Source organism: Monopterus albus, unplaced genomic scaffold (assembly GCF_001952655.1).
Source record: "Monopterus albus unplaced genomic scaffold, M_albus_1.0 scaffold9.1, whole genome shotgun sequence".
NCBI classification, from domain to species: domain Eukaryota; kingdom Metazoa; phylum Chordata; class Actinopteri; order Synbranchiformes; family Synbranchidae; genus Monopterus; species Monopterus albus.
Genome location: NW_018127889.1, coordinates 2,560,740 through 2,578,213, shown reverse-complemented (window position 1 = coordinate 2,578,213; position 17,474 = coordinate 2,560,740). Strand labels below are relative to the sequence as shown.

Sequence of the window (17,474 nt, the reverse complement as noted above, 5' to 3'; positions counted from 1 at the left end):
GGACAGGGGGTAAAGAGCAGGTGTTTCTTGCTCTTTTGTGTAGGAGACCATTAGCGCGAGGTGTAAATGTTTTGACAGCCATATATGCCTCTTCTTCTCTCACCTCATTATGTCTCACAGAAACATTTACACGATATTTTTGTGGTCCTGAAAGGGTTAAGGGGTCTTTCACTGTTATTATCAGGGCCTCTTTTGTCCCCCCCAAGGCCAATTTCATGCCTGCCTCAACCTTTGACCTCCATAACATGCTGTAGTCTTTGTAAACTTTTGGCTCCCATCTCTCAATGTGTGTGTTGGTACTTTCTACACACCCACCCTCTCTTTTTCATCCTCTTCCACTGTGCCTTCCTTCTCTCTTTCTCTCTTCCACCGTTTGTTGTCCCTGTTCCCGTCTCTTCGCAGTCAATTCCTACAGTCCTGAGGCCAATGAGCCTAGCATTCGCCTGACAGCTGCTTCAAAAGGAGAGACAGGGCTCCTGGTTGAACCACAATGATGCAAAATAACAGGACATTTGCATAACCAAGCTTTGTATTACAGATGTTTAGTTGTTTTTTTTTGTTTTTTTTATCCATTTGTGGATTATTTGGGTTCACTGTGCTCTGGACTCAAACTGGAGTGTAATATAAGAATTTAAGCCCAGATTGACTTTGACTTCAAAGTCAGCAAATTGGAAATTAATCTGAGGTGCTGCTGTGGAATATTAGCTCGAGTTAAAGCCTGGATGCTGAAGTGTGTGTTGTCGTCTCTGCGCCTGAGAACTCTTAGTGTGTGAACACAGTTTAATGCATGACTGATTCACTCTCATGTTCACCTTTACTCTCTTGCTTTAATTCTGCCATCTCAAACCGCTTTGTCAGTTTATAGGTCTTTGTGTGTGGTACAGTGTGCATATGTGTGTGTTTGCATTTGAGTTTGACTGATTGTGAAACATGTTTACAGCACCACAAGCTTCTAAAGGTCACAGCAGTGTAATATATTAAAATGTGCCTGTGTGTGCCAATATATCGCTAACAGTCTGGACCATTAAGTTTCATAATATTTTGTTCCTGCTCACATTTTTTCTTCTGTTATCTTGACATTTTTCAAATTCAATATGACTAAATATTTGTTTTCAATTGCCGTACGTTACCCCGCATCATGCGTCTCTCAGCGGTCACTCTTTTCTTATCTCTCTTCTTCTTGTCTCAATTACCTATCACTGTTCTCCTTTCATTCCTTGTTTTTATTATCTTTCTGTCCATCACTTTTACTTTCTTCCCTCCTTCCTTTCTCTTACTTAATATTTTACGTCTGTCTCTTGTTCCTCCAGTCCACAGCTTCATCAGTGGAGGATGACAAATCTCAGTTCTCAATGAGGCCCCAGACCCCTCAGGGAAGGGGCGAAGAAGGGAATGGGTCAGAGGTTGACGGACAGGTGGTATGGAAAAAGGCTACGCCCCTCCCCACCCCAGAGGAGAAAATGAGGCAGGCGGCTCAGGCCGTGCCCACAGACATAGTTGCCATCAACGTCACAGGTATGTCAACTCTACTGACTACTGCAGTCTGTCAAGCATTTTGTCCATCTTTCAACAGTTAGCAAGTAGAGACCAATCCCCATCAGTGTCCCGAACCTCTAGTCCTGTTCTTCTAGTTCCATATTTTGTAGCAGGGTAGAAAGATTACACTGCTCAGAGTTTGATCTGGCCTCATCCATCCCTGTTCTCTGTTCTGTAGTATTAACCTCCTACCAACAATCACATTTTGTTTGTCTTAAAGGAATGTTCTGACATGTTTTGATTGTCTTTCCAGAAGTTAGAGGATGATGATGATGTTTAATGTAGAAATAAAGAGCGTTGCCAACAGAGCGAAATTTGTGGACTCCGATATGTTTTATCTGTGCAGCATTATAAGGCAAAACCCTAAACTGCTACCTTCCAGTGCAAGTTAAAATACACTTTATAGATCTGGATTATATACTGACTGTCTCCTCTAACTCTCAGTAAGGCAGACCACTGTCAGACCGTTCCTTTAATCAGCCCTCTGCAGCTGATAGGATACAGACTTGTCAGTGACTTTATCCAGACATCCACAGAGGAGGAAAAACTCTAAGTCATGGGTGTCTGCCTCCTCCCTCTACCTTTATGTATTTTCTTCACTTCCATCATGTTTCCCAGGGACTGACCTTCTTTTCTGCATGTGTGAAGCGAGCATTTGTGTGTGAAAATCGTTTGACAGCTTATCCAGGGGTCACATTTATCAGTGACTTTGTCAGATCACAGCACGATTGACAGCAAAACATTTCGAGGCAGTTCCCTTGTTAGCATGTTACATCTTTCAGAGGTCACAAACACACTGACACGCCTAACATAAACATTCAGCTAGTTCTGTTGTTTAATGACATGAATTTGCATCTGCTAGGGGACTTCATTTGGTGAAAACTGATGAACAACAGTACAGAGACAAATTTTGCTGGTGTCAAGGCCAATACACACTGCAAGCCTGTCGTCCTAATGAGTGGTTAATGTGGTCCCACTCCACACAAACCACTGTTGATTTCATCTGCTGCCACTTTAGATTACTAAGACTGAGAGAGTAAAAACAGACACAGAGAGAGAGATCAGGGACTTCTCTGTCACGTTGAGGGGGAGTCTGATGGTCACTATCAGCCCTTATAACAATTTCCCTAATGCCTGCAGGCGGTCACCAGCTAGACAGATACCAGAGAGAAGAGCAGTTCATAGTGAGATATTACTTTCTTCCAGGAAACTGGACAGAATGATATTGAGAAAAATGAATGTGTGTGTGTGCATGCTTCACCCTATGTCCTTCCTGTGCATGTTTTTGTGATAAGAGCATGCATTCAACATCGTACATATCCTACACTTACTGTACGTTTACACCTCAGTTACTTATATTCATGGTAGAATTTTAGGTTTTCATTGAAAGCCTTGTGACCACTAAAAGCATAGTAAAAGGATGGAAATGGGAGTCATTTTTATTTTTCAATTTTTAGACACTTTGACAGATGGTTGGAAAGGTTAGAGGGTCTGATTGACCAAATAACGGAAAATAAATACATTCTCACTTACCTCTAATAGTATCTAGTAATCTAGGATATTATCTAGCAGTATCTAGAAACATGTCCATGCAGCCCTAACTGTCAGCAGTCTTTAATAGAACTGGACTGATAAACTGATGTGGCCAATATGTTGTCTGATATTATGTTGTTATTTTTGCAGAAATAACAATCTCTGTATATGTTGGCTAACAAGTAATAACAGTTTTCTTTTGGTGCAGTACCAGAAAACAGAAAAGCATATTTCAAACTTTGGGCAGGTAAATCCAAGACTTTCTGCATGGATAGATACCACTAGGGGGGAGCTGAGGAAAATAGACTAAATAAAATAACAATTCTAAGCAGTTTGTTTGAACCTAACTTCACATTTCCTGACAGTGTTGCATGTTCTACTTAAAAACCAAAAAAAAAAAACTCCCGCATGTTGTCGAGTTTGTTCTTTCCACTAACTTGATCGACAAGCGAGCATCCGACGCTCCCTCATTAACACTGACACCGTGTCCCGCCGGTCCAAGAAGGTCAAACGCAGAAAGACTATATCAGGGCTACCTGACAGCATCGACCAGGAGCTAGGTATGGATCACTGTGAGGCTCTGTGATGTCCAAAGACCTGTTCCAATACTCTGGATGAGCATCCTTCTCTCTGTCATTACTTCTCTTAACATTACTCTCCTGGGACCTATGCTTTCATCAACCATACCTGTATACTGACTACACAATTATCTCACCCCACCAGTACTGTTCAGAGTAACTTGTAGGGAGAAAATGACACATGCAAGTGTTGGATCAAGGCCCTGCAGCTGTTCAGACTTTGTTTCACTTCCACACACCACGTGTCCTCATTTGCTCTCCTTTCCACCCTGTTTAACTGTATCCACTGCCAGGATTCACTTATAAAATCCTTTTTCAGTAGTTTTGTGGTTTGAATTTAGCCCTTTTCCTCGTCTAGAAACTTATTCCATAATATGTCCTTTTAGACTTTGTTGGAAAATCATGTCACATACTGTAGGAGAAGTAAGAGTTTCCCATTCCTAAATATATAGCCACCTCTCTGAGCTGTAGGATGAGAGCAGCATGGCAGCATGTAAGAATGCCATTTCTCTATGCGATAAGATCACCTAGGCCAATAGGAAAAGAGCTTTAAAGTCTAGTTAGTGCCCATCTGATGACAGGCTCTGAATGTCATGGTTAGTGGGCTGGGGTAATTGTCCCGGTGCTCCAACCCTCCCTTTCCTTGCTCTAGAGCTGCCTGTGAGGTAGGACCTGCAGCTTAAGTATCGCAGCAGCAGCAGCAGCAGAGGCAGCAGCAGCCAAGCTGTCACTCCGGCTTCTAGCAAAGGAGAAAGACAGTTTATGCTCGGTTTAAGGAGCGCGAGAAAGGAGAGAGAGAGAAGAAAGGACACAAGAGTGTGCATGTTTTGGAATACAGACATCAACAGGAGAGCAGCTACAGATGGGAGACATATTAGACATTCTCTCTCGTTTCACAGCCCATTCTTCAAACTGTTTATCCATGTTGAGTGTGTCTTGGTGATATATCTGCATTTTCTATGTCCTTGTATCTGTATATTACGTTATATCCTGTGTTGTGTGAGTGCATTGCCATATGAACACTGTACAGCATGTGCATGCACATGTGGCTCTGTGTATGTTTGTGTCCAAGTATGTGCCTGGTGGCTGCCTCATGCCTTCCCAGCTGTCTGTCCTGGACCCCAGGATACTATGTGCCATTCTGTCAGACTGGGTTAGAGCCAGAATAGGAGAGGTAGTTTAGCAGGGAGTCTGTTTTTCCTTCTCTTTGTCTCCCATCATATCCTTTCCTCCTAAATGAAGAACACCAGAGGTTATTAATACATGAGACAGAGTTCCAGAAAATCTAATTAATTTTCTTCCCTGTGATTACAGCTCATCTAACAGACCAACCAAAGAGCAGAAGGCATTGTGGCTGAAAGAATTACTGGAAAAAAAGTAGTAGAGCAAGAACCAAGATATTTTGGTGAATCACATTTATCTTTTTTTCTGTCTTCCTTTGACAGCAGCAAAAGGACGTGGCGGATTGCTGCGGCCGCATTCCATGTACATCCCAGGACAGTGCTCCACTTTGGGCCGAGTTGGGAGCATCAACTCAGTGCACCGACGTTCAGAGACCAGAGACTCAAGCTGCCAGACAGAAGTTGTGAAGGTTGTACCCCCATCCATGAGAAGAATTCGGGCGCAAAGAGGACAGGGCATTGCTGCTCAGATGGCTGGGATTTCTACTTCCTCCTCAACAGGATGTATATCCGTCTCCAGCAGTGACAGCTCCGGGATCGTGATACTACCACATCAGTTTAATGGAGACCCTTCCCGCTTCCACAGTCTGCCCCGACAGGGCGCCAGAGTGTCCCTCAGTGCTGATCCCCTCTATAGCAGCACCCCAGTCAAGTCCGAGGAAGAAACTACACCTAAGAGGCAGATTGGAAAGCTTCAGGTTGATGATACGGTGGTGCACATGAGACATGCCCCAAGAATAGGCACCCTGCCTAGGCCAAAGTCTCAGGAGGTGAGTGGGACACAGTCCAGTGAATGGGGTGGAGGTCCGGCTTGTGTGGTCTCCCCTCATGCTGCCTATTCCACCTCACTCATCCCTAATGCCACAATGTCTAGGTCCACTGAGGTCATTGCCCTCAGTAAGTCCCCAACCTCAGCTTACCCGACAGTTCATCCACTCAGTCCAGCTTCCTCCACCAACACCGACACCCTGAACTCCAGTCCCACAGCCTTCACCCACAGCTCCACCTGTCCAGCCTTGGCCATTTCTACACTTACTTATACAGCACAGGGTGGTGGTCTGGTCGTTCCACCGCCCGCTAGCGAGTCAGGGCACTCGGACAGCAGCACACTCAGCCACAGCACCTTGGCCCCCACACCTCCATCCTGTCTGCCAGAGGAACAGTGGCTCTATGACACGCCAGAAAACGTGGTGGTCCCGCATCGCACTCTGACCTCCAGCTGCTCCACTCCTATCAACCAGCTGTATAGCAGCTTGGATCAGTCCTCCAGGACCACTACTGATTCCAGCTCTCTCTATTCCCAGGACAACGATGGATACTACACCTCTATGCACCTGGACTCAGGCCTACGCTCTCGCAGCCACAGCAGTGGGCATGGAGCAGCGGCTGGACGGCCCACGAGACACAGCATGTACGAGTGCCGTGAGAGAGCCAAGCAGGAAGACTCTGGAAGCTTATACAGTGATCACTCTCTATCCCGTAGCATCTCTCTTCGCAAGGCAAAGAAGCCTCCGCTGCCCCCAGCCCGTACAGACTCTCTTAGACGCAAGCCTGCTGCAAAAAAGCCACTTGGAGGCAACGGAGCTATGCTTAATGAGACTTTGATTGCTAGCTTGCAACAGACTCTACAGATAGGGCTGAGGGGAGGGAAAGGAAAGGGTGCCTCACCGTCTTCACCCTCTCACAGTCCCAGCAGCGACTACGATGACCCTTGGTTGCTGCGGCCACGCAGTCAGAGTAGCATCAGTGCAGGTAGTTCTGCAACATCAGTAGGAGCTAACACCAGCTGTGGTGTGTCTAATGTATACTCGCTCTGCCATGTGACACCTACTCACAGTGACACCAGCAGCTTGCGTTCAGACTATGCTGACTCCTGGGGTTACTACATGGACTACCCCCATAACCATGGGGAGCAGAGGGCACAGACTCCTCCAGCCCATGCCAAAGATAACATGTCAGCTGTGCCTCACACAAGAGAACTACAGAATGGGGGTGAAATTCGCAACAACAGTAAAGCACCTGGGCCTGAAAGCCAGGGTCAAGGGTTGGCAGTGAAGCCCAAAATGTCCACTTCCTCACCGGACAGGGTACACAGACTGACCTCCCCATCTAGTGGCTACTCCAGTCAGTCTAACACCCCCACAGCTGGAACCCCGGTGCCGTCCATTGTCAGGTCCATGTCTCCCTCGGGCAGCCGGCCCAAGCCCAAAGTGCCCGAGAGGAAGTCATCTCTTCTCTCCTCTGTATCCATGTCCTCCTCTTCCACCTCCCTTTCTTCCAACACCTCTGACTCACTGAAGAGCTCAGGTCCTGCTCCACCACCACCTCCACCCCTGCTCCTCTCCTCCTCCTCGTCAGTTCCCAACACTCCTCTTGGCCCATCTCCCCCCTTTCCTCCCTCTCTACCACCAAGTTCCAGTGAAGGAACTTCTCCAGCAGCTCAGCTGTTACCATCCATTCCACAGGATGCTTCTTTGAGTTCACTTCCTGCTTGCTCCACCTCCCCTGAATTCCCTCCTCCTCCATCTCCTGACATGCTAATACACCCCAATTTGTCCTTAAATGGGAGCTTCACTCCTCCCCTTTCACCTCCCCCTCCTGTGCCCCCCTTGTCACTCCCTCCTCCTCCTCCTCCACTGCCTGCTTTTTTTTCACCTTCCTCCACTTTTGTAAAGGCAGAGAAACGTGTTCCCAAACCAGCTACTACCAGCAGCCCTACAGTGCCACCTAAGCCACTGATCACCCCGTTTGCGCTGCAGAGTGTTCAGCTCCACTCTGTTAAACAGCCAGAGAAAGAGAGTAACGGCAAATCAGACCACACCAGGGCTCAGGAATCAAAGGAAGACCTCTTTCAGGGTCTAAAGCCCCAAACCCTGGAGAGGTCTCACTCCCTGGAGCATCCCACTGTGTTACCTGTGTTAAACAGCTCCATGGACAAAGATTCACGTAACTCCTCTCCATCACCTGTGTCAAAGCTCTTAGAAGAGTTGTCATTAGACTGCAGTATCGCAGCTAAAACACCAGATAGCACTGTATCATATGGAAAAGCTGAAGATCAGAGTTACTTTCTTTTAAATGGAAAGGAAAGGGATGGAGGGCAGGAATCACTGCAAAGCTCTCCTGTCAAACTGAAGCCACCAGCAGTCTCCAAGAAACCCAAGTTGTCTTTTCTCCCACCATTTAGCCCCCAACCGACCAATGAATGGGTCCCATCTTTGTATGGAGATACAACCAACCTGTCTCAAACAGAAGACCAAGTAGATGCTCTGCACAGACAAACAAAGGAAGAGGAGAAAGAGAAAAAAAGTGAGGAGGAGGATAACACAGAGAGCCCTGAGTCATTAGCAGAGAGCAGTGAAGCATCCACAGAAACCCAGGACAAGTCCCGTATCCCTGCTTCTGCTAGCCAGGACACGAGTCTTGACAATGGAGTGAGTACCAATGGAGAGGCTCATGAAGAGGAAGAAGAGGATGGAGATGGAACAAGTAGCACAACTGGATCCATCAGCTCCAAGGAGGATGATGGAGGTGAGTCCGACTGAATTTATTTCACCAAAGTTGGAAATGTACAGACTTTGTGAAGAGCAATCTGTTTTAAGTATTGCCAGTCAAAACTGTCATTTACTGATAAGTTAATCCCATTGCCATAGTCTTCTGTGGTTAGTAGTGATGCTGCTGCCTGCTAGCTTTGCATCCAGCTCCTCCGACAGCTGTGGAATTCATTTTGCCCTTTAGAGTTAAAGAAGCCAAACTTGAACCCATAAGCTTCACTGGTTTGAAAACTGTGAAAATAGCTTGGGATACACTGGGACAGCAGTACTGCAGCCTCTTGAATTCATCCTCTCCTCCTCTCTGTCCTCTAATCATCCTTCTGTATGGTCTTGCACTTGTGTAGCGCATTTCTACACAGACTGCAAACTTAACACGCTTTACAGTATATTTGCCCATTAACTCATTCACACACACACACACACACACACACACACACACACACACACACACACACACACACACACACACACACACACACACACACACACACACACACACAGGCATTCACTATCAGTCACACTAGTGGTTACTGTCCCTTTATTGTCCCAGCACCACTCCCCCTTGTCATACAGCATATACACTCACACATACACCTCAGCCTCCACTGTCTACTTGACTCCTCTCCTTATTTCCAAACATGCGTTTTTCCCTCTCTGCATTTTACCTCTTTATTCTGGTAATCTCTCCTCGATCTGTCCTCCTCAGCCCCTCTATTTTTCTGTCTTGCTACCTGTCACTCACTTCTATGGGGGGGGACAAGTGTCCCAGCCAAGATGATGTTTGTGGTTGGAGGGAGAGGGGGAGGGGCACCATCACATCAGAGGGGAGGGGAACAGTTCTGGTAAGGGGATAAAAGGGAGATGGGAAAGCGTAAAGTGAAACCGTCTGCAGCAGCTCAGGCTGTTGAAGCGCAAACGTGAGTGAGGAGGAAGAGGAGGAGGAAAAAAAGAGGCTGAACTAGAGGAGAAGAAAGGAGAGGGAACCTAGAGACAGAATGTAAGAAGATAGTCCGCCACCTCCTCCGTACCACTTGTGATTTCGTAACCTGCCATGTTAATGTGACAGGACCATGTATTCTGGAGTGTGTCCAACCTAAAGAACTGTGTGTTGACTCTATTCTGACAGTGTGTATGTTTCTCTGTCTCAGGTGAGGTGTTCGACTCCAGTACGGCTGATTCATCTCCGGCCCCATCCACCAACATGGTGACCCCATCTCCGACACGGCCCCAGACCACTGAGGACCTCTTTGCCGCTATTCACAGGTACCATGATACACTTCTCTCTTTTATACCTCTTGTCATTCCTTCATGTACCTCCTACTTTAGTTTCTTTGCTCCTCACCTGCTTCCTGACATATAATTTATAGCACCGACTTTCCTCTAGTACTCTGTCATCTTGTCTTGGTTGTTTTTCTCTCCCTCCCTCCTCTCCTTCACTCCATGATTTCTCTCTTTCTATCTCCTTCCTCTTGTCATTCTCTCCTCCTCCTGCTGCCCTCCACCTCCCTGTCGTAACTTTACCCAGTGCTGTCCCATCTGTAAGCACAGGCATCTGTCAAATAGCTGGTCTCTGGAGTCTCCCAGCACAGGGGAGCATGCCTTTTCCTTTTTCTGGCTGGAGAAAGGCCATGTGGAGGAAGCTTCGTGAGTCAGTCGTCAAGTGATTATTGAGGCATCTGTGTTAGTCACGTTAGCGTTGCTCATTCTCAGTGGGAGAAAAAAGGCTTTTACTTCATTCATTATTTAACTACTCAACATCCTTTGGTCCTAATCTAGGTTAGAGGCCACCGGAGAGAGCAGCTCATACGTTTACACTTTCAGTTTTTCTTTTTCTGTCTCTCTTGTGCTCTGCTATCTCTGACATATATTGCATACATGCGGACCCATAAATTTCTAACATAGCCTGTCAATTTGTTTCACAGCCATGTGTGATGGTGTTCGGAGTTCTCTTGAGCATCACAGGATTGTATTTTTGCCGGTGGCAGATTGTTGATTAATTATAATGTCACATGCCCATAACATGAAGATTGTGTAAGCATGTGTGCAGAAACCTCCCCTTCAATCTGCTTGTTGACTGTACTGCACTCATCCTCCATCACACCTCGACAGTATGGAACATTTAGAACAATTACACAGATTTTTGGTAAGGGAGGAAGTGTGGCTACAAAGAGCAGAAGAAAAACTTACCTCACATAATCATATGCATCATTTAGGAGTAAATTTACAGGAAAAGGGGCATCAAATCAAATTCTATTTGATACGTTGTTTTGAAACTTTAAAATTAACATTTAAAACCAAGGGTAGATTGTACGTCGGAATGCAAGATTTCAACTTTCTCACTCAGATGCTCTTTATTTGCACCTTCTTTCACTAATTCTTCAGCTCTGACACATTTCTACTCTCCTTCTCACCTGTCCAGTACCTTTTATTCCGTAGTCTCCTTTCACATGTCTTGTTTCTCTCACTCTGGGAAAACAAAATGATGAAAACCTTGAATGAAATGCCTCCACGCTGCTGCAGAAAATATGTGCTGGGGGTGGAGGTGATCGATTGAGGACTTATATTGTCTTAAATTGAAGCTTTGTTTACCTCGATAACCAAGATTCGTATCACTACTTTCTGTTTGCTTGCCACTGCAATTTTAGCATGGAGCTGTCATGGTTGACTGAATTCAGGTGTGAGTGCATGCACGTGTGAATGTGTGTGAGTAAAGTCTTATGTAATGCTGATGGGCTAATGTGGTGAGGGAGCTCACAGGCAATGAGGCTAGGTTGAATGTAGGGCACAGACATACACTTTGCAGTGTTTCTACATCAAAAGGCAGACTTAGAGACTTTCACAAAACTGTTTCCATCTCTTCAGACCTCCCTCGCTTGACCTTCACAAGTATATTCTCCGCTGGCTGTGTCCTTTCTGGAAGAATTTCTTTCTGTAGATCTAATCTGAGGATTAAGGATTGTGTCTCACTGAGTCCTCCACTCTTCTACTTACCTTTAGCATCAAATAGCTGATGCCTATCACAGAATTTGTAATGCCTTTAATCATCTGTCTCCCCTCTCCTCCTATGTGCAGAGGGTGCATGCAGTGGGTGCGTGCATCCTTTCAAGAGAGATGCAAAGTAGCAAGTAACCCCTTCCCTTTGATTAGCAAACCTTATTTCTACCATCGCTGTGATGCTACCTTTGCATTAGCAGCAGTAATGCCACAGTGCAACCCCCTGTAACACACATTAAGACTGTTTCACTGCTAGTGTAAGATGAGTGGTAAAGTAAACCACTGATACCCCTGGCTGAGAGGAGGCTAAATTGTCGCTGGGTGATTAAAACCTCTTTGGGCACTACTCCCACTTTGTGTTTCTGATTAATTTTATTGTACCATGTTTGAGCTTTCCCACAGAGTTGCAGTGTTTGCAGCTTCTCCTGTAAAAGCTCATTGGTTTTTTTTTTGTCCAAAAACTTACAACTCCTTTTCTCATTGCTGTCTTTTGTTTCTGAGCATCCACGCCACTCCGTGCTCCTTATTGTCTGACTTCTTTAAGATTCACACTGTGATCCATAATTGCCAGGGGCAGTGCTGACATATGGCAAATTTGGGACAAAGATTGGAGGTGTGTGGGTTAACTATTTTAAGTGCAATTTTTTTTATCTACAGCAAAAAAAAAACGCTCACAAGGCTGGGCTTTCTGCTAACACATCTGAAAGAAAAAGTATGTGAACCTTTTGGAATTTCATGGTTTCCTGCATTAATTTGTCATAAAATGTGATCTGATCTTCATCTAAGTCAAGAGCACTGACGAATATAATGTGCCTAAAAGAACACCACAAAAAAATTCTGATCTTTCATGTCTTTATTGAACACACTCATTCAACATTCAAAATGGCAGTGGAAAAAGTAAGTGAACCCCTGGAATTAATAAGTGGTTGACCCCCCTTTGGCAGCAATAACCTCAACCAGGCACTTCCTGTAGCTGTGGATCAGACCTGCACATCGTTCAGGAGGAATTTTAGCCCATTCTTCCTGCAGAACTGCTTTGGCTCCGTTATATTCTTTGGACGTCTCCCGTGTATGGCTCTCTTCAAGTCATTCCATAGCATCTCTATTGGGTTGAGGTCTGGGCTCTGACTTGGCCGCTCCAAAAGGTGGATTTTGTTTTTCTGAAGCCATTCTGTTGTGGACTTGCTCCAGTGTTTTGGGTCATTGTCCTGTTGCATCACCCAACTTCTACAGAGTTTCAGCTGATGTACAAACATTCTTATATTATCCTGAAGAATTTTGTGATACACTCAATGATTGCAAGCTGGCCAGGCCCTGATGCAGCAAAGCATTCCCAAATCATGATGTTTCCTCCACCATGATATGCAGTGCCCTATTTACACCAGATGTAGTGCTGTGTGTTCTTTCTAAATAGTTTAATCAGTACACAAAACATTTCGCCAATACCCCCATGGAGTGTCAATGTGCTTTTTCACAAACTTCAGACGTGCAGCAATGTTCTTTTTAGTAAGCAGCGGCTTCCTTCGTGGTGTCCTGCCATAGACACCCTGCTTGTTCAATGTTTCACATACTGTATACTTATGAACACAGATGTTATCCAGTTCCAATGATGCCTTCAAATCTTTGGCTGTCACTCGGGATTGTTTCTTTACCTCATTGATGAGTCTTCGTTGTGCTCTTGGACCATTTTGACCAGGCGCCCAGTTCTTGGTACAGTAACCACAGTCCCACAGTGTCTCCATTTGTAGATTGTTTGCCTAACTGTAGACTGGTGAATTTCTAAAGTCTTTGAAATCACTTTAACCCTTTCCAGCTTTATGTAAATCAACAATTCTTGATTGTAGATCCTCTGAAAGCTCTTTCTGGCGAGGCATGGCTCACATAAGCATATTCTTCTTGTGTGGAGCAAACTCAAAAGGTTTGAGTGGTTTTTATCAGTCAAAGTAGCTCTAGTCCACACCTCCAAACTCATTTTCTTACAAACAGACAAATTAATGCAGAAAACCATGAAATTCCAAAAGGTTTACATATTACCCCACTGTATACTGTAGCCTAATTTTAATTTGAATAAATGAAACTGATGTCCTCATTCCCTGACAAAACTGTCCCCACTTGCTCCTCTGTCAGTTCATCCTTCATCTGCCTCTAAATTATGTTACTCTTTAGAAATGAACTGTGCTTGCCCTCACTCACTGCAGAATTTCAACAAGCATGTCATTAATCTGGTTATCCACATCTTACCCTAGGTCAAAACGCAAGGTCTTGGGTCGCAAGGATTCTGAAGAGGACAAGTCCCGGCTTGGGAACCACCCACAGTCTCCACCCGCCACACCTACAGGCACGTCCCCAGGGATGGTGTCCCCTCTGTCCCGGCAGACGGGTTCCATTCAGCGCAACCTCCGCAAGTCTTCGACCAGCAGCGATGCCTTCAAGGCACTTCTCCTTAAGAAGGGCAGCCGCTCTGAGACCAGTTTCAGAATGTCTGCTGCTGAGATGCTTCGCTCCACTGACCCACGCTTCCAGCGAACGTACTCCGAATCAGTACTAGACTCCCCTGCTGCGTCGCCCTCCTCCCCAACAGCACCACCCAACCCCTGCGCCTCCCCAGGCCGCAGCATACGGGCAACAGATGAGTGGAATCGCTATGAGTCCTATGCTCTGTCCTCGCCGACTTCACCTTTTTCAATGAGCGGCTTCAAATACGGGCGCTCCCGTACTCCGCCCTCTGCTGCCAGCAGCAAGTACAACGCACGCAGCCGAATCCTTAGCAGCCCAATGACAGTTATCTGCGAGCGTGAGGGTGAGCTGGCTGAAAGCGAGTACGGAGATGCTGCAGAAAGTCTGCCTGGACCAGTGTCCCAGACTCTTCCTGTGCTCACAGACTCGAATGGCACTTTATCTGAAGAGAGCATAAGTTAAAGAGCAAGGATGCCCCATTACTGGGGGGCTGAACTGTCATTACCAGGAAGGGGGCAGGAAGAGGGGCAGTAGGCAGCCCTGTAGAGACTCCTTCTTGAGCCCCACTCCCTCAGCGCTGCCCCTGAGGAAGTGGTGAGGTCCTGATGTGAGGTCGGAGGTTGCCCCATCATGGGCTGGCCTGAACTTAGTCTGAAATGGAGAACTGGTTCTGCTGCAGCTTAAGATTTCCATGAATTTCATTCTCTCCATTTGGTGACACACCCTTTGTGTTAAAGGATTAGTGTGTCTATTACGCCTGGTGTTCTTTGTTTGTTTTTCCATTTGTGTTGCTATGTTTTACTTTATCCTTCCTTAATAGTGGAGCCCTGTAGTTTCTTTGAAGGAAAAGGTTAGAAGGCGAATCAAAAGCATTGAAAGTTACACATTGGCGTGCATATCTAGGCATTTGGAAATAGTGTCATGTGAAGGTGTGCTGAACTCTCATCTCGAAAATCGTCTCCGCTTCAGCTCCTCTCCTGTTGGCTCTGGAAAGTGTTTGAGAGCACCGTGGCTTGCAAGAAGCCTATAATGTTGTGGAAAGAACCTGAGGATGTGGTACAATAGACAGCTCCATGGTACAACATCAGCTACAGGTATTGCCAGGTTTTAGCTTTCTGCTCTCAGGGTCGGTGGTTTAGTTGCAGAGCTAGTCCACCGGAAGTACAGGGGGTTCACTGCTGCCACCTAGTGATGGGCAGGAAGTTGATGACGGTTGAGGGTACAAAGACTCAACAAAAACAGCAAATTTACTTTAGAGAAAATATAAATTCTGTTAATTCAATTTAAGTGTGTAGATTTTGCACTGCGCGTCTTTTTCTTTCTGACTTAAAGTACGTTTTAAAGATTGTTTTAATAAACAAGTGATTTCATGACCTTTGTTTAAGAGTAAAGTATGAATCTGTAAATGCAAAGCCAGAAATGACATCAGGCAAAAAACTTATTTTCCTGCCATGTCTTCTAGCGGTGATGTCGGTTACCAAAGAGCTTAAAAAACTAACTATAACAGGTTGTTAACCTGGACAATTTGCGAGTGTGACTGTGTCTGGCACCCCATGCATCAGGTCCAGCCGCTGTAAAGTTGGAGTTTGAGTATGAGACTACAAACTTTTATGGCTAAAATGATTTCTGTAACACTGTTCACCTGTTTCTGTTTATCCCTTTACTGTTTTATATGGTTCTGTATGTAAAAATCCATAGAGAAAGAAGTTTAAAGTAACATTTTGACTTATTTTTTAAAAAAACAACAACCTTTGTACAGTTTTAGAGCCCTGTGTTTGCTGGATGGGAGCGGTTTCCTTTTTTTTTATAGATTATTTATTTTCACGTAGCAGGGCTGCAATTAAGTGAATTGAGGAACATGACAAAGGGGTTAGGAAGGATAAAGGGTTACATTTACTACGCTGATCCCACCCGGCCATTTTTTCCTTATTAAAACGTGCTTTAAAATGAACACCGTGCACAAATGTATATTTATACTTAAACCCACGCTGGTGCTCACAGCTGAGTAAATGTGGCCTCTTCACAGTCATAAACTGAGGTAAGAGGCGTCAGACTCCGTAACCTCCTGACAGCCAATAACACTCTGTGGTTTAATCACCTGTGTGACTCCACCCCGTCCCCCACCCCACCCTGGCCACGATTGAACACTTGTGGTCCAGGTTTGTACCGTGACGGCAAATGTCTCAACCACGCAGTGCTTGTGAAAAGACGGGAAGACAGAAAAAGATGTCGTGAAGTAGTGGGAGTGGAACTGAAGGCAAGCTGCTAACGCTCTTGTGTATGTCTGTGTAATAAAAACAAGGTGATATTTAAGGAGTGGGTGTCTGTCATTTCGCCTTCGTTCCCTCTCTTTCTCTCTCTCTCTCTCGCTGTGTGATTCACGGCCATCTGCCAGCCCAGCAACCCAAATCAGCGCCTCATTAGGACTGTCGCCATGGCACCCACACTCGTCTGTCATCTGGAAAACTCCAGAGGCTATCATTTAGCCCTCCTCCTCCTCCCCACATGGGGTCATCAGTTACGTCTCTTCCTGGACATCCCATTAGGACAGAACACACACTGAACCACAGGCTCAGCTCATAATAGACCTTTCCGCTGTTGAACCATCCCGACTGTCTGACTTACAACATGTGGCCTTGTGGTCCTATGCTGAAACCATTCCAATGCCTTAGCATCTCCATCCACCCGTAAACCAAATGACGGACTCCACCTGCCCCGCAAAGGCTACACAGTGTCCATCTCGCTGTCAAACAGGAATCAATACAAACTGCTCCCAGCTACTGTATAATCACACTATTGACATTCCAGTGTCCCTTTCCTCTTGGTCATATTTGGTTTTAGACACTTAAGGAAGAATTAAGGACAGGTTTGAAACTTTTACTTGCTAATGCATTTAGGGAAGCTCCAACTAGACCTTTAACAGTTAGCTGAGGAGAAGTGCTGCCTTCACAAACTATAATATCGGACAACATGTATATTGTCAAGTGGACAATGTAAGGACCAATTTTCTTGCAGTTACATTTTTAACTTTTAAAGGGAGGGTTGACTGTCCTGAAAAAACCCAGCAAGAGGAAGCTCGATTTTGAAAACACACAACCGAAGAAATACCACTCTTTAGTTCTGACTTCTCTGCAAAGCCACTTCAAAACAGCGCACGCTGCATCATGCACTGCCTAAATACTACTTACAGATTTCAGATTAACACATATTTTGCATGAAATAGGTTCTGATCCCTCAGGTATATCCTGCAAATGCTTCAGGCTATCCTCACCCCCAAGCTGGGAATAACTGTCTTAAAGATTACACCAATGTAGAAAGCTCCCTGTTTGCATCTACATTACTGCTATTCTTCCTCATATGTTGGTAAACTAATATATTTTGGTTTCGGGCTTTTGGATGGACAAAACAAACCACGTGAACACACTGGGCTCTAAAGCTGTGATGGCCTTTTTCACTAGTTTGTGACATTTTATAGACTAAATAACTAACCAAGAAAAGAATGGTCACATTAATCAATACTGAAAATTAAAGTTTGTTGTGGCCCTAATCTTCACAATGTAGTAAAATTAATGGAAACCAACTGCAGCCTGGAAAGAACAACAAATCAATACAAAAATTTGCTTCAGAAAACAGTTCCCAGCCAT

At 45.3% G+C, this 17,474-nt stretch overlaps 1 protein-coding gene across 6 annotated transcripts in view; it reads left to right on the top strand.

The window, feature by feature from the left end:
- Positions 1-14,713, top strand: part of nhsl1b (NHS-like 1b) — an 86,032-nt gene extending 71,319 nt beyond the window's left edge. For all 6 annotated transcript variants that reach the window (XM_020589049.1, XM_020589075.1, XM_020589055.1 and 3 more), the window contains exons 4-7: positions 1,311-1,515; positions 5,093-8,356; positions 9,528-9,642; positions 13,620-14,713. In XM_020589049.1, coding sequence (XP_020444705.1) covers positions 1,311-1,515; positions 5,093-8,356; positions 9,528-9,642; positions 13,620-14,292 — 4,257 coding nt within the window. In that variant the 3' untranslated portion in view covers positions 14,293-14,713. The remainder of the gene's footprint in view (positions 1-1,310; positions 1,516-5,092; positions 8,357-9,527; positions 9,643-13,619) is intronic.
- The last annotated feature ends 2,761 nt before the right edge of the window (positions 14,714-17,474 follow it).